Source organism: Petaurus breviceps, unplaced genomic scaffold, assembly GCF_028583685.1.
Source record: "Petaurus breviceps papuanus isolate PSGF00001 unplaced genomic scaffold, PetGlider_PUasm1.0 225, whole genome shotgun sequence".
Taxonomy (NCBI): domain Eukaryota; kingdom Metazoa; phylum Chordata; class Mammalia; order Diprotodontia; family Petauridae; genus Petaurus; species Petaurus breviceps.
Window position 1 is genome coordinate 21985019 of NW_027185889.1, and position 23388 is coordinate 22008406.

General features: G+C 41.8%; 1 protein-coding gene across 1 annotated transcript in view; it reads left to right on the plus strand.

The window, feature by feature from the left end:
• Window positions 1-23388, plus strand: part of ANO4 (anoctamin 4) — a 211318-nt gene that overhangs the window by 133503 nt on the left and 54427 nt on the right. Inside the window, exons 9-14 of the mRNA XM_069095226.1 lie at window positions 1317-1438; window positions 6131-6265; window positions 7813-7909; window positions 15549-15609; window positions 20676-20758; window positions 22692-22832. Coding sequence (XP_068951327.1) covers window positions 1317-1438; window positions 6131-6265; window positions 7813-7909; window positions 15549-15609; window positions 20676-20758; window positions 22692-22832 — 639 coding nt within the window. The remainder of the gene's footprint in view (window positions 1-1316; window positions 1439-6130; window positions 6266-7812; window positions 7910-15548; window positions 15610-20675; window positions 20759-22691; window positions 22833-23388) is intronic.

Sequence of the window (23388 nt, forward strand, 5' to 3'; positions counted from 1 at the left end):
TTCTGTTGTCACATTCTTTATGAGTAGAAACAAAACCAACTCAACACTGTTTTCTAAGGTAAAAGTCACATACGTGTAATACAGATCATATATGTGTGTGTATGTATATATATATGTATATATATAGTCCATATAAGCCCTGGGCTTATATCCTAATTCCCACTCATACTAATAAGTTGGATCCCCAGATACATATTGCACTTAAGGTTCTAAGAGAACCTGAGATATAGTGGGATTTTCTCCAAAGCTCTCTGCTTGAGCCACCATTTTGGTGTGTTCTTCCCAATAGAATTTGCTGATTACAGTTGATGTCTCCCCTATATCATTGATTGCCCCAGTGATTAGAGGAGAGACCAAAAGTTTAAAGGGCTTGCCCAATATTTGTCATAGTGAGGACCTAAACCTAGGTCTTGCTAATTCCAAGGACACTACTTTATAGTGTTCCCAAATTCATACTGACGTTTTAAGCTAACTTTAAATAGCATTATTTAATTGTTTATCAACTGTCCAGTTTTAATCCAGGACTAGGATAGAATTGATCTTTGTTACATTCTAGTTATGTGCACGTTATGTCTGTGCTGCAACTGACTGATCAGCTTTTTCCATACAAAAGAAGTATAAGCCCTGTTTCCAAAAGCCTCTCCTACTGAGGCTATATAAACTGTGACTGGCTCTTGAAGAGTATCACAGCCAAATGGAATATCGGAAAAGTAGTTTATTCAAATCTACTACAGAAATATTGCTAAAGTAAGCCATGAACTTAGAGATAGGGTATTTTCAAAGTAAAAGAAAGTGATTCAGGGACACACATTTCTGTTACTCTTTACCTCTTTAAATTATGTTAACTTGATATACACTTCATTTGGAGTATATTAGTATATACTGAAGTAAATAGGAGTCTGGAAGACAGGCTCTGATGCTACCCGCCTCTAACACATCGTAGCTGTGTAGCCCCGCACAAGTAGCTCAATGACCTAGTGTTGTGAGCACGCTCTTGTTTGGGGAGTAAACACTTTTCTTTATGTTCCCAACATCTGGCATTTATCTGCTTATATGTCCTATAGCCCCAATAGAATATAAGCTCCTTGGAGGCAGGGAATGCTTTGGGCTTTGTCTTTGTATCCTCAGTCCCAGAACATAGTAGGTACATTATACATGTTTGTTGAATAGAATTAGTTTTTTGATGTTACATTCATGTAGCTCTTATTTCTATAACCTAATGCCAGAGGGGAATGTTGTTAGGTGATATTACTCAGTGCCACTTGTCAGTAATAGTATCAACAGTCTTTCTTTTTTTCTTTTTTCCCCAATCCTAGGGAAGTTACAGAAGTAAAAATTCCATTAGAACTCATGGAGCAGAAAACCACAGGCACTTGCTATATGAGTGTTGGGCCTCCTGGGGCGTGTGGTACAAATACCAGCCCTTGGATCTCATACGGTGAGTTCTGACCTGCGTCTGACCACAAATGCCATCCATAGTCCAAGATCCAGTGGTAAGAGAGTAGGTAGAAGGAGCTATCCTTATAAGAATAAAGGTAGCTGAGATCCCCAGATGTTGAGTCAACCCAACTGATCTCAGCTAAGGAAAGATGATTCATCATGGCGGAAGACATTCTTCTTTTCCCATGGTCTACCTTCTTACTGAAGGGGTTCTGCTTGTGAGAGGGACAGTGTTTGCTATGAGAACTAGTACAGTTCCATAGTGCAGAAATATGTATACGATTTGGGGCCTTATATCTTTCTCCATCAGGGGCAAGAGGATCAGAATTTCCTACTTCGTGCTTTCAGCACTATTTCCTTAATTTACAAGATAGTGTCATACAAAGAAGAATCCTAGAAGGCCCTGATATAACAGTAACCTTTTAATTGTACCTCTGTTGTCCACAGAAGAATAGTTATGTTTATCTATGTGTTTTATCCAGACCTGTGATTTCATTGATAAAAGAAAATTCTGGTGTGGAAACTCCATTCAGTGATGTAAACCTTAGAGAGTCTTCTGGGAGTACTGAGAAATTAGTGGATTTATCCATAGTTGCATAGACATTATGTTTTCTCACTGCAGTGCCTTTCAGAATACTGAACCCTACTATGTAAACCACAGGTTTTGGAAGCCCATGGTAAACTGGTCATTTTATTCAAAGAAGGCTGTCAATTCAGTTTTAAGGCTGCCCTGGTCTGCATTTAAGCAAATTTAGATTCTTAACACTCTGGATAAGATACTTGTAACTCTCTAAAACTGTACATCACAAAGTAGATACTAATCTTTATTGTTGGAGAGAGTTTCTTTTCCTGGGAGTTCTCTATGACAATGAAACCATAGACATATTCTCTTATTATCTGGAAACTAATTATTAGCCTTAAGTACCAACTAACCCAATTTTTTAGGATTTCTTATGGGAAGAGCCATGGATCATTTCTTAAACTTACTGAATTAGTTCTATGTTTACTGTAGCAGTAAAAGTGAGTGGGGGGGAGGGGGCGGGAGGGAAGGGGGAACCCATGCAGCCCAATTTGCATTTTCATTTCCCTGGGGAGTCACTGATGGTACCTGGGTGCTTCATTGAAATCACTTGTGGTGATCAAAAGAGATTGATGTATTCTAAGCCTCTTCTTTGTGCAAGTGGAAAATGAGTCTGATGATCTATATGGATGGGAAATGTTTGCTAAGATGAAATCTCTCCCTTTTGAATCAATCTCTTTGCATCACACAAAGCCATGTAGTTTCAAATCAATGCGGCATGGGTATTATAAAGCAGGATTTAAGAGAGCACAGGCAACCAGATCCTCCCCAGTCTTTGTTCTGGTAGCATGACATTACATTGAATGATGTTAGAGAAAACTGCCATAGACAGAAAAATATAGGTTCATGATTGTGGTTTCAATTTGGATTTTTAAAGTCTGCCAACAAGTATGTATTAATAGTGTGCATAAGCAATAAAATATGAGGAAGAAAAAAGAAATTAAGGAAATGGTTCTAGCCTTCAATACATCTACATTATAGTTTACAGAATCTCAGAGCTGGATCTCAGATATCAGCGTGATGCCAAAAAAGGAAAACTTTTCTGGCTCTGAAAGTTGGAGGATTTGGGTTCAAATCCCCCCACATATTTGCTCCCTATTTGACCTGGGGCAATTAACTCAACCTTTCACAGTCTGTTTCTTCATCATAAAAGGAGAAGGTTGAACTCAGTGGCCTTTGAGATCTTTTACAGACCTAAAACTATGTTTCTTTGAGCAGCAGTTTTACAGTAAAAAAGAAAAAGTAAGCTCTCTGGAGAAATTACAGTTTGAACAAAAAAAAATGTTAACTTTGAGGCTGGAAATAGCATTTCCACAAAACGAGGCACAGGTTCTGCAGAGGGAAGAATTCACTTTCACAGATGTAATTTTAATGTAATATAAGAAATGGATGAACAGAGTGTAGTTTTTATTTTTAATGGTCCTATCACTCACCACACACAGAGCCCTGAGAGCATCAGTTAAGTTCCTGAGACCTGTGTCCTTCTCTGGAAAGTGAAGGGGTGAGATGAGCGCCACTGGGGTCCCTTCCAGCTTGAGATTGATGATTCATAGTTTGTTGGAAACTTGCATTCCTCATCTATAAAACAAGCACTTTGGACTAGATGTGGCACTGAATAAATGTTTGCAGTATTGTATTGTATATGTTACACTTGAAGCAGACCCGGATCCATTGCAATAAAGGACTTCCAGCTGAGGAAAGTCCTTCCATCAATGCAACTAGCCTCTCCATTTTTTATTTTGGTATCTTTTGAGTATTAAAGAGTCACCTGAGGTGTTGAGAGGTTAAATGCCTAAAGTACACAAGAGAATGAAATGGTTTTGATGGAGAACAACAGCACCACACAGGGAAATCATTCGACAAAATTTTATTGCTGCTCTTGGGGGAAGATGAAGAACAGATGTCAATGGAGAATGGCAGGGTGTTCAGTAGTGCCCTGGTATTCACAATCCACTCAGAGGCCCTGAGCCCCTCAGGGTGCAGACTTGGAGAGCAGACAGCACTTTCATAAAGTAGTGGGGTCATCTAGATCTTGTCCAAGGGGATATTTTCTGAATTGCCTAGTAAAGAATGAGGAATGAGGGTCAGGGACCCAAGATACTTAACTCTTAACTATTGTGCAGATAAGAGGCTGGACTGGGGCAGAGAGGAAAAGGAAGAAGTTCTGATTTCTGAGTTTATTAGCCTTAGTATATATGCATCCTAAGGCACTGGGGCCACCAACCCAGTTGTTACCAGATCCCAGTGAATTTCCCAGGGTCACACAGTTCATAGGTTTCAAAGGCTGGACTTGAACCTGTCTTCCTGACTGTAAGGCCAGCTTCTTGTCCACTACCCCCATGCTGACTTACGCTGTTATAATAATTAGAACTTTCCAAAAGTGGAAGGGGTTACCATGGAAGGGAGTAAGCTTCTGGGTTCCTTAAGCGGAGGGTGAATGACATACATTGGTGATGGCTTCGAGGGGATGGCTTGAAGTATAATTAGGACCAAGTTGACCACCAGTTAGATCACTGGCTCTAAATCTATTATCCTAAAGTGATACATAATATCAGTACAAAAACAAGCAAAAAAAATAAAACAACTCAGGAAATAAGGTAGTTTTACTAGGGACCAAAGTAGATAGACGGTGTTGTGAAAGATTCTACAGAGAGGAGTGATTGTCCATAGCAGAGAGGAAGAAGGATGAGCAGATGATGTGCTATATAATAGTAGAAGACTGAAGGTGGAGTCCAGAAGGCCTGGGTTCGAATCCTGCCTCAGATACTTACTAGCTTTGTGATCCTGAGTAATTCACTTAATCTCTGCTTGCCTCAGTTTCCTCCCTCCAAAATGAGGGGGTTGAGTTTTATGACCTCAAAGGTCCCTTCTAATTCTAACTCAGTGACCCTGTGAATTTGAATAGGAAAAGATATAACAAAGTGCTTTTCTATTGCAGCTCAGCAAGCTTCATCTCATATTGCTGAATGCCCAGACAGGGAAACATTAAAAATGTGAATAATTAGGAGCCGTTAAATGAGTGGCCATCATAAACATTAATAATACTTTTAAAGTAGCAGATCCCAAAACTATATGGTCATGATTGTTGGAGGTGAAATGCTGTATTATCAATGGGTATCATGGAGCAGGTGCCAACTATCCAGGACCTTGACTCTACACTCAGAAACAAGTCATGTCTCAGTGGGCAGAACAGGGGGAGAGAAAAGGCAGTCATAGAATTTGGAACCAAAATTAAAACAAATTGAATTTTTAAATAAAAAGGTAAGAAAGGTGGCATAGTAGATAGAAAACTGGCCTCTCCTGGAGAGAAAGGCAGTCAGGAAGACCAAGTCCCCCTGGTACTTTCGGGAAAGTCACAACCCCTCAATGCCCCAAGAATAGAAGATGCCTGGCAGGGCTTATCTCCATTGGTAGTTTCTGTATAGGAATTTCCTTATCCCAATTAAATTAGAGGCCTAGATCACATTTTTAGAAGTATCAGCTTCTTTCCTAGGTTGAGTAGGTTCTGTATTACCTGAGACACAAGAGACAAGACCCATAGATTTATATTATTATATGTCAGAAGCATAGGTGACATTTAAACAAGCGCTGAAAGGTTTGCCAAACACTTTATATCAATTATCTGATCAATCCCTAATCCCACAGTGCAATAGCTAAAGGTATTATTTAGCCCATTTCATACATGAGGAGAATCATGTATCCAATCCCTATTCATAGCCTATCCCTCTCTTGAAGATGTGTAAGCTGGTTCCACGAGGCTTAATGACTTTCTCCAGGCTACACAACTTATACCTGTCTAAGGCAGGATTGAAATCCAGGTCCTTCCCAAGTTCCCCTGAGATGACGTTCACACTGAGAGTAGCCGCCTGAGAACCATGAGGATTGTTTCATGTACTATCACACTTAATGCCGTTGTGATCTTGGCAAGTCACTTTCCTACTCTCAGCCTCAGTCTCCTCATCTATAGAATGAGGGGTGACCCTAGAAGACTTCTGAGGTCCCTCCAAGCTCTCAAACTTTGCGGAATTCCACAATTCTGTTTTTTTTTAATAGTTCTGCAGAAAACTGACCCATAAGCCTGATGATTGCAGGTGGTTGTGTTTTCCACAGGCGTTATTTTGGTGAGAAGATTGGTCTCTACTTTGCCTGGTTGGGCTGGTACACAGGAATGCTCTTCCCAGCTGCCTTCATTGGACTCTTCGTCTTTTTGTATGGAGTTACCACTCTGGACCACTGCCAAGTCAGGTAAGAAATCAGAGCTTGGAGCAGTCTTTCGGCTTTTCTCTTTCACATTGAGAGATTGGGTATTTGTGACTTTCTTTCTCTAATGCCCCACTGTGACCTGGGGCAGATGCTATGTTAAACACAAAGTCTATCTTCCTAGGAGTTCTAGCTCCAACAGCATGATCCTGCCCTCACAGGGGTAGAGAACCTGGGATTCCCCACCCCTCCTCTAGAAAGTCATCAAGCTTGGCTCCAGAAATGGAAGACACCTGTTCCCTCAAGACTAGACTAGCCAAAAGCAGAAATGCTCATCCCCAAGTTAGCCACAGGCTGATGTTTTCCAGCCCCAGCAGTTATCCAAGACCATCAACTCTATCACAAAAGAATTATAGCCAATGTCCATGAAGGAAATTGTCCCCCAGGTAAAATATCAGATCCTGGAAATATTTTTAGCCCTAACAACTCACAAAATAATTACTCACTGTTTGTAGGTTTGACTTTTCTATGGGGGAACTTAATTAAATCCTTTCATAAGAAAAATGATATAGTCTTTGTAAAATGCTTTGCAAACCTTAAAGTGTTACATAAATGCTAGTTATCATTATCATTATGCTGCCCATTTTTACAAAAAGACCTTTTACTCATATTTCAAAAAGAAATACCTCTTTCCAAGTCACAGGAGTTTGAGAATTTGAAGGGAATTTAGCTCTTTCCTGTAATCAGGAAATTATTTTAAAAAATTATTTCAGAAATCCAACAAACACTTATTAAGCCCTACTCTACGAAAGCTGTTGTGCCAGGTTCAAAAGATATGGAGACAAAAGCAATACTTTTGCTCAAATTTTGATGTCAGACTAAAAAATGAATATACCTTTGAAAAGTAAGAACCATTTATTCATCAGCAGGTCTCCAGTCTTTTCCTTTTCCAATCCATTATCACCCAGCTGCTGAAATTATTGTCCTAACTCACCTGCTGGGCCAGGGCACTGCCCTACCTAAGGAACCCCAAGGAAAAAATACAAGTCCAGCTTTTTAAATTCAGTTTTATTTTCAGTCCTAGATTCTCTTCCTCCTCTCACCTACCCATTAAGAAGGCAAGAAAAAACAAACCCTGTTACAAATCTGTAGTCATGAGAAACTAATTCCACATTAGCCATGTTGAAAAAAGAAGAAAATGAAAGATGAGAAGGAAGGAAGGAAGAAAGGAGAGAAGGAAGGAGAAAGGAGAGAGAATTATTTCAGCCTTGTAGAGTTTTTATGATCAAATTTAGGTACAATTGGATAATTTTGTGCGTAACTCTAGGTGTGTTGGTCCATATATTTTTCTGATGTTAGCTTATTAATATGTAACACTGAGCAGACACAATCATAAATAAGGCGGTTTATCACATTATTAAAATATGCAGACATCACGATTTTTAGCATCGCCAGCAGAAAAGGTTGCAAAGCTTGTGAAAGCAGAAATTTAATAAACCAGATACAATTTATCAATAGGATATCCTGGTGAAGGTGGAGAAAAATTACAGTTGTATGATCCAGTAGCAGCCCTTGTCTGTTCTCTTTTCCAGTAAAGAAGTCTGCCAAGCTACCGATATCATCATGTGTCCCGTGTGTGATAAATATTGTCCTTTCATGAGGCTGTCAGACAGCTGTGTTTATGCCAAGGTAAATTCCAATTTTGCATGTTCTCCCTAGTTTGTGTTTTCTTGATGGCTGAGCTATACTTTCTTCCCAGGCAAAGCAGAAGGGCTTAGCTACTCTGTAGTGTTTTCCTCTATTTGTCTGCTTGCCTGGGAAAGAGAGAAAGAGATAAGAGAGACAGAGACAGACAGACACAGAGAGACAGAGAGCTCATAAAATCATAGATTTAGAGCAAGAAGGGTCCTCATAGCCCACTCCTCATTTGACAGATGAGGAATGAGGCCCAGCGTGTATATATATGAATGTATTATATATAATAAATATATATTTGTTGTGTATATATTATATATAATGTAAATATAGCATGTAAGAGATATATATTACATGTAACAGGTATAGCTATATATAGCTATAAAATCACATTTGGTTCTCCTAGCAGCACTACTATCCCAATTTTACAGATGTGGAAACTGAGGCCAAGATAAAGTTTAAGAAAGGTTAAAGAACTTTTCCAGACCACCACCACCATTAAGTGTCTCTGGCAGGATTTGAACTCCAGTCTTCCTGATCCTAGCAAGGTCCAGTGCTCTATCTGCTCTGTCACCTTGCCTTTAACAGTGAATTTGGGCCCTCAGGGCTCTCTGAACAGAACAAGAGAAAGCATGCTTCCTTTGGCAAACATTCCTTTGGTGAAATGTATAAAGAAAACTCATTTCCGCAGAGGAAGGGAAGCATCCCAATGAGAGTCAGGAAAATTTCAGAAGGACGAGGACAGAAAGTTCTGTCCACAACGTAACTGAGTTTACAGGGCAGACTCTGAGCTGGAAGAAGTTGATTTTAAATCTGCTCTTGTCCAGAAATCTCAGGTCAGTCCCTTCTGCTGCTGCTTTTACATTAAAAGATAAAGTCTCTGGTCAGGTCTGAGTGACTTTCTCTAAGAGAATATCCTTCATAAAAGTTTTCAGAGGAAATGTATTGAAAATAACACAGAATAAACCCTTTGTTTTCTCCTAAGGATTATGTTGATTTCTTGTTTCTGAATGCCTACCAAGGTGAGAACTACGTATGTGTTTGTGTTCTTTATCCAAGAGCTGTTCTTGAATGTAGCCTTAGTAGAATTTTTTTTTAATCATAAAACCAGGTAGACTGAAATGGCAAAGGGGTGATGTAGAAAGAGCCCTGCCTCTGGGGTCAGGGCATCTGGGCTCACATCCCACCTCAGATGCTCATGACCTTTGTGACCCAGGGTATCATCTCGGAATAGAAAACATCTGATGTTCCTTCTGGCTCTAAGTCTTTGATCCTATGGCCCCCTTTGCAAGCCCCTTCCCCTCCCTATGCCTCAGCTTCCCCATATGTAAAATGAAGAAACTGGATTAAATTACCTCTGAGGTCCCTGTTCTGTGATCCTAAAAATGGTCGTTGGAAAGACTGGAGTGGTTCCATTAAAGACTGTGTCTAATTGAAACCAATAATGGACCCAATCTACCCGTCAACAGTATGTGGTTTTGTCCAACTCTTGGTGACCCCACTTGAGGTTTTCTTGGCAAAGATACTGGAGTGATTTGCCATTTCCTTTTCCAGCTCATTTTACACAGGAGGAAACTGAGGCAAACAAGGTGAAGTGACTTACCCAGGGTCACCCAACTACTAGGTGTCTGAGGCCAAATTCACACTCAGGTCTTCCTGGCTCTAGGTCTGGTACTCTGTGCATCATGGCACCCCCTAGCACCCTATATATATATATAATGATGCAGACTATGATTTCTGCCACTTGTCCTCAGCATCCCCAGGTGCCATTGTTGCTGCATTGCTGAACTCAGGACAGGAAAGCCTGGATTCTGATCCCACCTTTGATACTTACTTAGTTGTAAGAGGCAGCAAATCCTGAGTTTTGTCTGTGATCTTCGGAAGTAACTTATCCTTGCTGGTCCTCGGTTTCCTTACCTGTGAACTGAAGGGACATCGAGGCAATTTCTATAAACTGTTTTGCAAGCATTAAAATTCTGTCGGCATGCCTGATGGATAAGGAAGAGAACATCATGTCTGTTCTGATGCATAGCGGCTTCTGGGGTACCACAGCAGCCATACATCTGTGATCCCAGCTCAGTCTGTAAAATGGAGACAATAATACCTCTAACACCTTGTGGGGTTATCGTGAGGATTCATTGCGATAATAATGTATGTTCTGCTTGAATGTTCCAGTGACCATTAGACAGGTGTGAGTCCCACAAAAGACCTGAGTGACCTTGGCAAGTCTCATCACCCCAAGGCAGCTCTTCAAGACTGACTATAAATTACGAAGGAGTTTTCAGTCTGCACCACGGAAAGGAGTTTCCATCCTGGAAATTCCTGACAAAGTGGGAAATCTGACGAAATCTTAGTGCCCAAAACGACAAAAGCATAGTGAAGGAGGCCAAAAACATAAAATTAGACTTTTCTTGTCAAAAGTAGAGATTGTCTTTTTGCATTTTGCATGTCCCATGCTTAGTGCCTGGAACACAGTAAGTGTGTAATAAATGCATTTTCATTCATTCATCTAGTTTGTGTGCTAATGGTGTATTGCTGCAGAGGAGTACACAGACTTTAGTCCTTTCTCTCTCCTTCCATGTTCAATAAGCTGTTCTCCCTTTGTTCAAGGCACCAACTTCAGGAAGAAGTGAAAATCAATCGCACCTTAATAGAGCAGGAAATAACCTCTTTGCAGTAGTCTTATTCTCACAGGAGTAATAATGTATGTTTTATATAGGAGAGCACAAAAAAACCCACCCTCCTCTGCCAAGAAGCATCATTCATTCAAGCTTGGCGTCGGGGCTGGTGTGATTTACACAGGATAGAAACCCTAGGCTTGGCAGAGATCTCGCTTCTCCTTAAGCCTTTGCTGCTGCAGAAGTGATCCAAGTGCTAGAGAAATCCCCAGCTGTCTCTCTGTTATGTGTAAAGGATAAATATAGCCGTTATTCAGCCGTATTAATGTGGGTCAAAATGATGGTTTCCGTGGCTTAGCTAGCTCAGCCCTGCTTTGGGAAATAGCCATGGCTATTTTAATGTGAAGAAAGGATGAAGTCAGGGCTCTTTGTGAAACAAAGCCTCATGTGTTTACATAGAGCATATTTAAGTTACCAGGAATATGCTCAGAGCCTCCTATGCACCAGGCAATGTGCTAAGCCCTGGGGACACAAAGAGAAACCAAAACAAACAAACAAAAAAAAAACCCCAGTTCAGGCCCTCAAGCAGCTCCCAATCTAATGGGGGAGGCGGCCTTCAAACTATGAAGGACAATAAGATATGTACAGAATAATTAGGAGATAATCAAGGGAAAGCACTTGCATTAACAGAATATTTCAAAATATTCTTTGTGTAAATGAGTGAATGTTGCAACAAGCACCCCACCATACCCAGGGTGGCTGCCAACACAGGTTCTTAGATCTGCTTTTCTAAAGGAAAGAAACTCAAAATGGGTTAACAGTCTTGCTTTAATCAAACATATGTCATTTACCTAGTTGAGGGGAAAAAGGTCAGTACCCAAACTTCAGAGAATGCAGAGGTTACAAGCAGACAACAAATACAGGGAAACATATCAGCAGACAGGCCTCCACTGTCCAACCATTACATCCATCAACATGAGGGAAGCATCAACATCTGGGTTTTCAAAGCCAAGGGGCTCAACAGCTGCCCAGAGTCTTGTTTGGTCAAATCACACAACACTTCTCAAAGTGAGCCCCAAAGCAAAGCCTCCCATCAGGGTTTATACAGTCTTCTCCTGGCTCAAAGAATGTCACAACCCTCTTGACCCACTGCCCAATCACAGAGCACCAAGGTGTGGGTGTTCCTGAAAACCAAGCCTCCCACCACAGGCTCCAGGTGCACTGAAGCCTAGGGGCGGGGAAGATCTTAAATTCCCATTCTCATAGCAGTGAAATATTCATTTAATGTTCACTGAGTGCCAAGCACTCGAGATTTACATAGCTATAGAAATAGATATAGGTATGGACATAGATATAGATATTTGTATCCATTACATCATAGATATTTTCTTTTCTCTCTCTCTCCCTCTCTTTTTTTTTTTTTTTTGGCTAGACAATTGGGATTAAGTGACTTGCCCAGGATCACACAGCTATCAAGTGTCTGAGGCCAAACTTGAACCTAAGTCCTCCTGACTCCAGAGTTGGCACTCTATCCTCTGTGCCACCTAGCTGCCACCATCATAGATATTCATAATCACTACAATCCCTGCCCTCAGCAAACTTACATTATAATACGAGTAAGGAAGGTCTTGTGGCAGCTAGATGGTGCAATGGATAGAATACCAGGCCTGGAATCAGGAAGACCTGAGTTCAAATGTGACCTCAGATACTTAGTAGCTATGTGACCCTAGGTGAGTCACTTAACCCTGTTTGTCTGTTTCCCCATCTGTAAAAGGAACCAGAGAAGGAAATGGCAAACCACTTTATCATCTTTACCAAGAAAATCCCAAGTGAGGTCAGGAAGAGTTGAACACAACTGAAAAATGACTGATTTACAAAAAAAGTTCTTACTATGCATAAGCTGGTTTTGTTGCTGTTATTTTTAGAACAGACCTGTGATTTTACTGAAAGAAGGAGCTCCCTCCCCCAGGGCAGCTGCTGTAGCCCTGAGAGAGAGAGCTCTTCAGGACTCTGGGAGTTTAGTGTTCAGTGGTCTGCCCAGAGTGATATGGCAAGTCTGCATTAGAAACAGGATGGCCATGAAAATGTCAATGATAAGATACTTGTGTGACCCTGGGAAGCTACCTGAGTCCTCTGGGGCCTTTGGTATCCTCAGCTAAGAAGTACAGGCCTTCGGTCAGATCATAGGTTCTCAAACTCTTTTGTATCAGGTCCCTTTGGGAAGTCTGATTAAACTTATGGAGCCCTTCTTAAAATAATGTGTTTAAAGGAATAAAATAAAGTTACAGAATTTGAAAGGAAACCAAAACAGTATAACTTTTCCCTGTTCAAGTTCACAGACCTCTCCCACCAAAACTAACTACAGACTAGGGGGAGGAAGGCAGGGGCAGGGAGGGCGGTCTGTGGACTTCAGGTTAATAACAGGCTCTGAGCTGGAAAGAACCTCAGATACCATCTAATCCAATCCCCTCCCTTTATATATTAGGAAATTAAGTCCTAGAAAGACTAAGTGCCCAAGGTCATTCACATAGTAACAGAGTCAAAATTTGAACCTGGGTCTTGCTTCCAGTCATGACTTTTTCCCCTGAGGACCCTGTTAGCTTTAAATTTGTACTGCTAGAGTGAGGCAGCATCACAGATTTAGAGCTTGGAAAGGCCCTCAGGATCACCTGGTCTAACCTCCTTGTTCTACATTTGAGGAAGCTGAGGTCCAGAGAGAGAAAGTGAAGAGCCAAGATTCAAACCCAGATTCTCAGACTCCCAAGTTGAGTGTCCTGTTGCCTTTAAAATCTCAGATCCCATGAGCTCCACGATGAAAGGATGCTGTCTAAACATGAGAAATCAATGAAAGAGGGAACACTGTTCTTCAAGAGTCCCAAGCTTCTTGAGGAAAACCAAGCTAACATCTGGTACAGATAGTGGCATTCACCACCCGGCTTCCCTACTATTTCCTAATGAGACTTGGTGTCCTCAAATCTCAGAATTCTGGCATTAGAAGAGACCTCAGTGTCTCCCATAGGACCAGAGATGTCCAATAGGGAGAGACCTGAAAGGCCATGTGTTTTTATTTCCTCATTTTCCAAATTAGAAAAAACCAAGTCCCAGAAAAGTGAAGTGACTTGTCCAAGGTCACAGAGCAGCCAGACCATCATTTGAACCCAGGCCCTCTGACTTCACATCCAGCTGTTTCCCCTGCATCACCCATAATCTGAAAGATATGTACCCAGAAAGAGGTCATCCATCCTCTGCTTGAAGACTTCCAAGAAGGAGAACCATCCCCCTAAGTTCTAGCACCTTCCCCCATTGATTATTTACAATTTATCCTTGACATAACTTGTTTGTATGTTGTTTCCACTGCATGTTGTTTCCACCATTAGACCGGGAGCTCCTTGAGGGTAGGGCCTGTCTTCTGCTTATCTTAATACCCACAGTGCCTACCACAGCACTTGGCACATGTGGCTGTTACTGAGTCATTTTTAGTCGTGTCTGACTCTCCGTGACCCCATTTGGGGTTTTCTTGGCAGAGATCCTGGAGTGATTTGCCACTTCCTTGTTCACCTCATTTTACAGATGAGCAAACTGAAGCAAGTAGGGTGAAGTGACTCACCCAGGGTCACACAGCTAGTAAGTGTCTGAGGTCAGATTTGCACTCATGAAGATGAGTCTTCCTGACTCCAGGCCTGGCATTGTATGCACTATGGTGCCACCTAGTTGCCCGCCAGGCACATAGTAGGTGCTTAATCAATGTGTATTGACTGGCTAAGTTCTCCAGGCAGCCCGTTCCATTTCTGGACACTTGTTCTAGAGTTTTCACTGACATCAAACCAAATCTACCTCACTAGATACAGTGAGCCTTCCACTGCTCCTAGCAATGTGTGTTAGCATCAAGCAGACCAAGGCCAGGCCCTTTCCCTATGAAAACCCTGCAAATATTTGGAGTCAATTAATTTGTCTCTTCTACTTTCTGTCCCCGATCCCACACAAGTGTTCTTTTTCACCCACCAGCTGAATGTCCCTTGTTACTTCAACTTATCTTCCTTAGTCAGTCAAACATTTATTAAGTCCCTGCCCTCAAGGAGCCTACATTCTAACAGGGGGGATAACATGTAAACAAATATGCACAAACAAGCTAATTGTGCAGTATAAGTATGAAATAACAAAACAGGGGAAGCATGACGTAACAGGGGCTGAGGAGGCTGCAGGATTGTAGTTGGGACTTGAACCAAGGTCAGTAGTGAGAGTGGAGGAGGGAGAGTATTCCAGTATGGAGACAGCCAGAGAGAACTCCTCGAGCTGGGAGATGGAGGGTCTTGTTCATGGAATGGGATCTCTTGAATAAGTCGAGGGCTAGCCTTGGTAAGGAGTAGGCCATCTCATCAGGGAAGGCAGGGGTGAAGGAGGAGATACTGGTGAAGGCATCTGAGGGATCAGAGAGGAGGAAGAGGAGACAAGGGAGCTCATGGCAAATGGTCTCAAATTTTTTTGTAAAATATGAGGCAAAATTCTCACCTGAGAGGGTGGGGGCAGGGGGAGCCATGGGAGGTTTGAAGGGGGATGAAAAGGTTTGGAAGAGTCCCTGTGGAGAGTGGAGGAGGGAGCTGATGAGGGAAGTGGAGTAGGATTGCCAGGCAGTAGTGAGGGCCCAGTTAAGGGTGTGTGATGTAAATCTACAGTGGACATTGTAGTGACCTTCTTTTTATTAATGCCTTTCCTAAAACATGGAATCCTTATAAAATGGGGAGCAATACAGTTACTGAGAAACATGAATCTGACCCTTAACCTTCCAAGAATGTCCCAGTGACTCCTTATTCAACATCTCCTTTCCTCCAAAAAAATGTCATTCCTGGTCCCTACCTTAACCCTCTTCATAAGCTATAGGTACCCCCTTCCTAATTTGGCCCTTGAAGAAATTACTGAGTTACCACCTTGTAGAAAAGAAAATAATAGGAAAACCTTGTTTATCAGAATTATTGTTTTTCATAAATAAACTAACTCGTGGTTCCTGTTGTCCCCAGGTAACCCATCTTTTTGACAATGGAGCTACTGTGTTTTTTGCTGTTTTCATGGCGGTCTGGGGTAAGTTGCTGGAAGGTGTCTCCTTTCAGTACTTTCTTCCACATAGATTACATAACACAATTGTCCCCAATCTGATCTCATAGCAACAATGTCCAGTCTAATTTGAATTCTCTGTCAGAGTCCCTGCCTTCAGTCTCCCTAATATATATCGTGAGCTCCTAGAAAGTAATTCAATTCAACAGATACTTTTAAAGGTCCTGCTTGGGTTGGCCCTGAAGATAAAGAAATAAAAACAGTCCCTGACCTCAAGAAACCGGCATCTTACTGGAGGAACCACATCTTATTTATCTGTGCATCTCTCAACATTTAGATTTTTATTTAGGAACCACTGGAGAAGAAAATGGCAACTCAGTCTCATATCTTCGCCAAGAAAACCCCAAATGGGGTCGGGGAGAGTTGGACATAACCAAAAAATGGCCAAGCAGCAGCTATTTAATAGTCTTTTTCAGATAATTCAGTAAATTGTTCAGTTGTTTCCATCATATATGACTCTTGGTGACCCCTTTTGGAGGTTTCTTGGCAAAGATACTAGAGCAGTTTGCCATTTCCTTCTCCAGCTAATTTTACAGATGAGGAAACTGAGGCAAACAGGGTAAAGTGATGTACCCAGCTTGGGTAGTGTCTGAGGCCAAATTTGAACTCAGGTCTTCCCTGCCCAGGGTTGTACCTTCTATGCCACCTCGCCCCCCCCCCCAACCAATGAATATGCACCTTTTAAAGTCTGATATTGAATACTGATAAGAAGAGAATTTTGACTAACTTGGAGTAACTTGTTTCTCAATGTAAAGGTAATGCCAGGATTAAATTCTGAATCTTTTGAATTGCTCCAGCTAACATTATAGAAGGAAATCAGGCAGCATGCATTTATACAGCATTTTAACGTTTATAGTAATCATAATGCAGCATTTGTACAGCATTTTAAGGTTGGCAGAGCTCTTTACAAAGATCATCTCATCTACAGCTGGTGTTTAATCTTTGCTTCCTGGCTGATGGAAGGGCAAGTTAAAGGACTTTACAGCCTAAACACAGGCCCTTGCTGGACCTGGGGGTTCTCTACACTCAGCCCTTGCAAGACCCCTAGACAAGGGGAGTCTGTTCCCTTGTTTCCTTTTTGCTCAAATTCTCATGCTTTTCTGGAGATTCTGCAAGGTTCTGTTGTGAGCTGGCCCTGCAGGGCCCACAAGGCTCCTTTACCGAGTGAAAATGAACTTTCTGAAACCCCCCCAGGGGCTGCATTAGCCAGCACGGACCAGCCAAGGACCAGCCAAGGTAGAGCTACCTCGGGCGATGATTCACTCCTCGTGGAGTGAAAGTGATGGCTGGGTTTCCATAAACTGGAGCCACTGAGGCTTTTCCTTAGCGTTGGATATTGTTCAGAAACATACCAAGGAGAGAGCTACTACAAAATCCAAATTGGCTTCTCTCCCCGGAATGGGGGATGGGGAGGACACAAGATGCCAGTCATTAGGGAGTGAGATGTTGGGAGAGACAAGTCAGGAAGCGGATCGTCTCTACGCTGATCTTCCCTTCTCTTTGGTCTGCGCAGGGCTTTTTTGGTCTCTTACTTTCAGTTGTTGCCAAGAACTAAATTCTCTGCAATAAACAAACTCAGTGAGATCTTCATCAAGCTTGACCAAAATGTCAATATTATGATTATGTATTGTGATAGTAATGGCAATTAAAGATTCCCCTGTATTGGCTTGGTTTTCAAATTGATTGTGTTAAAACCCAGAGTTTGTTAATCCCACCTGTGGGATGGGCTTGTTGATGTGAAAAGAAAGTCCTAAACTGGGAGGAGCTGGTGAGGTAGATTTGGAGAGACACTAGAGAGAGGCGGAAGATCTTTTTGGAAGCAGCACCTCGTGGAGAGAGAGAGACTAAGAGAATTGCTGGTGGCCGCTTTGAATTGCCCTGGACTTTTGAGACCTGCCCCCTGAGCTGCCAAGGACTGAGGAGACATGGCTGTTTTGCTGGTACTTTGTCTGTCTGTTTTGATGTTGTTTTGCCAGATTTGTGCACTGGTGAAAGACAGTCCTTTTGTTGAAGAAGTCCTGGAACCTGGCTGTTCACTAAAAAGCCCGGAGACTGTCCTGCAGACAGAATGAATGCTGTCCACTGGTGAGGGACAGTGCTGTTGTTGCAGGGATCTGGAGACTGTCCGGCAGACAGAGTGAATACTGTCCACTGGTGAGGGACAGTGCTGTTGTTGCAGGGGTCTGGGAGCCTTTCTGTTGGTTCAGAAGCCCTGAAGAAGGATTTTCTTGTTGTATGTTTACAGAAATCCTGGGAGAGGGCTTTGCTAATGTGTTCAGGGGTTCTAGGACTGTTCTACAGACAGAGGATAAATTCATGAAGGGACTGGCAATGTATCTTATGGCCTTGCTAAGCCTTGTCTCCCCAGGAACTAAGATTGCTGAGAACTTGCCTCGAGTCAAGATGAAGAAAAGACCTCCATTTGGGTATTAGGTGCTGTGTTTAAACTTGATGTAACTCTGGGGTAGATTCAATTGTGATCCAGTGGTGGGGAACTTTTGACCTTATTGTGCTCTGTGATTGACAAATGAAGGTACTTTACCTATGTTTGGAAACTAATCTCCATTTGAGAAGAGGGGCTTTGTGGTGGACTTAATTAAGGTATAGCCTAGGGGTGGAGAAGTATTTAGAACAGAGACTTTGTAATTGATTGAATGATTGGAAGGTCCTGGGGTGGGGTAGTACTTGGAGATTATTTAATCACGCTTAGTAAATGCTGTATTTTGAATGATGTCATGTTTTGATCTTCTCTGTTCTGGGTTTGTCACTGAATAAAATAGAGAGCACCTATGTTGGTATTTTGAACCTGGGAAGTTGCCTTCTTTTGGCATTACATTACATGTATCTGAGAGGCAGCTTGGCACAGTGGTTAGAGAGTTAACTGGGGGTCAGAAAGCCCTGGGTTCAAGCTTTGCCTCCGACAGTTGCTGGCTGTCTGAAGATGGTTAAGTTACTTAATCTTTCAGTGCCCCCATTATTAGAAGTTAGGCATTATTAGTATTAGAAATTAGGCAATTTCTAAGACTGTAAGTTACTGACAAATTGCTAATCTATATTGGTAGATGAAGTTTTCATCCCAGGGGTACCCTGCATTGATCAAATCTCAGGTCCATATCTTAAAATGGAAATTATTGTTTTAATGTGAAATCTCAGGAAGGAAGGAAGGTGCTTATTTTATTGCAGTTTTTGAAAGGTCATTTTAATTCATTTTTGCTTCCAGATTTAATTTGGGGGATGTGGATAAGGGGTTCTAGACCTGTGATTAAATCAGTGTGGGGAACTCCTAGTGTGAAAACTCTCTTCAGTGACTCAGGTCAGCAGTTTTCTGCATCTCGTAGTCTGAATGTCAGTTGGGCACTGGGAGCACACAGCCAGGATGTTTCCAAGGCAGAATTGGAACACTGGTCTTCCCAGCTCCAAGGCCAGTCCTCTCCCTGTTCCAACATGTTGACTTTCTTGTTTCTGGATATGTGTGCTAATTATGACTTTCACAGTCACATATGAATCAACCTGAAGAGATTATGAAAAGTGAGTTTTTAATTGTGTAAAATGATTACCACTGAAAATATTAGATGAGTAGGATGATTTCCACCTCCTCTCTTAACTAAATTGGGTGACTTCTGCTCTGTTTCCTCAGTATGGATTGCAATACCTTCCCTGCCTAATGATGGGGAAGGTGGTTTGAATTTACATAACACTTTGTAAAAAGTTCTCAAATGCTTAACATACAGGGTGTCATTACAGTGAATCTGATATTTTGATCTGAAATGAGACTGAGGGGCCATCTCTCTCCTCTCACTTTATAGGTGAATACATGATTTGCCCAAACGCCTTCAGATGGGATGTGAGCCTCTGGCTCTAGGGCTCCCTCCACTAATGCCATGCTGAGATTGGTGCTGTCCCCATTTTAAGAAGGAGGAAACTGAGGCTCAAGGAGGACAGTTGATTTGACAGATGTCATGGGGTCAGAAGCCATAGAGCAAACAGTCATTAAGCATGGGGCATTCAGCAGGAAATCTCACCTCCAGGAGGAAACAATATTGTTTTCACTTGTTCCCTGGAAACGTCTCCAGTGAAACTCAGGGCAGGCCTCCCTATAGATATGAGAGGAAAAACAGAACACTAAAACAAAAAGGCTGTTTCTCTTCTCCACAGAGCTACCCTTGGCCACACACAGCAAGCAGCAGATGCCCTTGAGAAGGGGAAACCAAACGGTCATGCCTTTAAATCCCCGGACTCCTTTTCTTTTCTTTCTTTTGTTTTGTAATGGGCAAAGGAAAAAACATTCAATGTCTCTTCTCTCCATGGAGATACATTTATTATATCCACTCTCAAGATGAAAAGTCCCATGAGTTCTTTAAATATCTTGAAGGAGCTGAAGTCCTGCAGCCATCCGCCTAATGTTGGGCTCCCTGGACGTCTCCAGGTTTCTAGCACACGGAGAAGTAGCTCCAGGTTTAGACTGCTCAGCATTGACTGTGGCCTCCCCTTAGGTGATTATGGCTAAAGATTCCCTAGTCCAGGGATTCGGAACCCGAGTCCAGTTTTTTTACAAACACACACACAGTCTTAATGTGTGTATGTATACATCCATATACATAAGTGTTTATATTTCTTTATTGATATATAAATAAAAATGTATCTATCTATACATGTATGTGTATATATACATGGATGTATGTATATAGTTGTATAACTATATATAATGTTATATATGTATATATGTGGGGACTTGTTTCATATGGTAGCCTATTATATATTCAATTATTTGTGTGCACATATACATATATGCACATATACATACACACATTCACTTATTAATATATTCCAAGATAATTGGTGTTGGCTATCCAGGCTTCCCCCTGCTCCAGGGGGTTCTAATCCTTGATTTCATCTCACTGTACCTTTGCAGTCCCCTCATTCATTACCTTCCTCCACATACTCTTACATTCTCAGTGGTACAGTTCATCTCCCCTTGGTGCCTTCCTTGCATTTTTTACTTTCATTTATCTGTCCTTCTCTCTCCATTCCAGCAACTGTTTTCCTGGAGTTTTGGAAGAGAAGGCGAGCAGTAATTGCTTATGACTGGGACTTGATTGACTGGGAAGAAGAGGAGGTTTGTATGAAGCTGTGCCCCTCAGCTTGCAAGACCATCCCCTTTCCCCAGGGTGACCCAGAGATTCCAATTGCATCCATGGAAGCAGGGTAGCATCATGGAGAGAGAAAGCCCTACTCAAGGCCAGGAAGGTCGAGGTCTAGGTTCTGCCTCTCACAGAGAGCCATGTGACCTTGGGCAAGTCCCTGCCGTTTCTCATTGCCCTGGGCGAGATCTCTAAGTTAACAAGTTACTGACACAGTGCTGCCAAGCATTGGTATAGAGGGCTCCTTCCCTGAGAGTCCCCTATGCCAGTGAAATCATAAACACAGTCCCTCTCCCAGCCCTTTTGCCCAGAGTCACTCAGAAATGTACCTTTCCCTACCTTCTAGTTGGATTAGATAGATAGATAGACAGACAAACAGACAGACAGACAAACCATTTAAGTGAATCCCATGTGCTCAGCACTGCATGAAGGGCTGGGAATACAAACACAAACAAATAAGACATCTCCTCTTGGGTCACATTCTAATAACAGAAAACTAAACAGGAAGGGGTGAAAAACTGGAGGTGTGTATATGGGGGTAAAGGGGAACCTTGTGGGTTTCCATTTCAGTCCTCTACTGTGGTTGCCCTGAATAAATGGAATGAGGCTAAACACACTCCAGAAACTGATGGGATATGACAAGTAAACACTTATTAAGCACTACTGCGTGCCAGGAACTGTGCCGAGCTCTAGGGATACAAATGCATCTGCATTTTAGCTCTTTCCCAATTCACATAAACCTCATAGGAATTTCATATGGCTGTTCAGCTTGCACATCCAATTTAGAGTCAAGAAGACCTGAGTTCAAATCCTGCCTCAGGCTATGTGACCCTGAGCAAGTCACTTAACTGCTCCATGCCTCTGTTTCCTTATCTGTCAAGTGAGTGTAACAACAGCACCCAAGGTGGTAGTGAGAAAAAAACGAGAGATTTGTCAGGCATGTTACAAATCTTAATGCATTATACAAGCACTAGTTATTCTTCTTCTTGTTGTTCATTTTCCCCCATACCTGTCCTTCCCTCCTCATCACTTGGCTTCTGCTCCCATTCGAACGTTGGCCAGCTTCTTCCCTGGGCTTACGCCTCCTCCACCTTGTTAAAAGCCTAGCCCCAATTCCTCTCCTCTATTGTTCAAAGACACATGAACATTATGTAGAATCGCCATCACCTTAGCATTCTTTTCGTATAATCCCATGATTACTTTTTATTCTGTCCCCTTCTCTATTTATGCTTATTTGAGCTAGATAAATCAAATCTCTGTTTGTTTTAGAGGTCTCAAAAGCCCTGACTGTAGCTGGTTTTGATAGGTTTTTAATATGTTTCCAAAATCAATTGTTATATAGAAAATCAGCTGATTAAAAGTGAATTGCTTGTGATAAAAATTTTAATTGTCATATTTTTAGCTCTCCAAATAAGATAACAAAGAGAAATGATTGGAGCTAGCTGAGAACTGCATTTTTCCATTTTCCAGCATGAAGAGTTTTCATCTTCATTGCTGCGTTTGAGTTACTCTCTAATAGTAGAAAGGAAATTTGTTCCTTCTTTCGGTCACTAGGGAACCGCTTTAAAATAATCTTTTTGGTTCATGCCTTATAGTTTAATTTAATACAATAATGGAAATGCTTCTGAGATTCTAAAAATATCCATCCCAATCACTTGCTTTCAGTAATGGTGAATCTGGGGTATGCTTTCTTCAAGATGACCCTTTCTTGATCTAAGATTCAGGGCTCTGAGACTGCCATATTAGATCTGTTGGTTGGTTGGCTGGCTGGCTGGCTGGTGGAGAAGCTGGTAACAAAACAACTGAATGGCATGCTAAGATAAAAGAGTGATTTGTTTGTGGGTCTGTTTGTTTGTTTTTCCTGTGTACAACTGCCCAGTCCATAAAAGTTGTCCCTCTCTTCTTTAGGAAGAAATACGGCCCCAGTTTGAAGCCAAATACTCCAAGAAAGAGCGGATGAACCCCATTTCGGGAAAACCAGAACCTTATCAAGCATTTACAGATAAATGCAGCAGACTTGTTGTTTCTGCGTCTGGGATATTTTTTATGGTTTGAGGACTTTTTTCCATTTGTTTTGTTCTAAATGAAACTAACAGCTATGTTTATATAAAGGGCTTTCAGAGATTGGGCCTCATTTAATCCTCATATAAAGCCTGGGGCAGGGGGGAGGAAGAATTATTATTGTTCCCATTTTACAGATGGAGAAACTGAAGCTCAGGAAGAGAAATGACTTGCCTAAGGTCACCCAGCTAGTACATGCCTGAGCTAAAGCAAGAATCCCGGCCTCGTAATTCCAAGGTCAATTCTTTCTCTATACCATACTGTAAAGGCAGTCAATCAGTTCATCAGTAAATATTTCTTAGGTGCCTGCTACATGCCAGACACTGTGCTAAAGATATGGAAAGAGGCTAAAGTCATATCTTGCCCTCTAGGAACTTACAATCCAACGGGAGAGACAATAACCAAACAAATATATACGAAGTCAGCTATATACAGGACAAACAGAAAGTCACTAACAGAGAGAAGGATGGTGCTGGAATGGAGAGAAGTTGGGGAAGGCTTCCTGTAGAAGGTGGGATTTTAGCTAGGGCTTAACAGAAGCAAG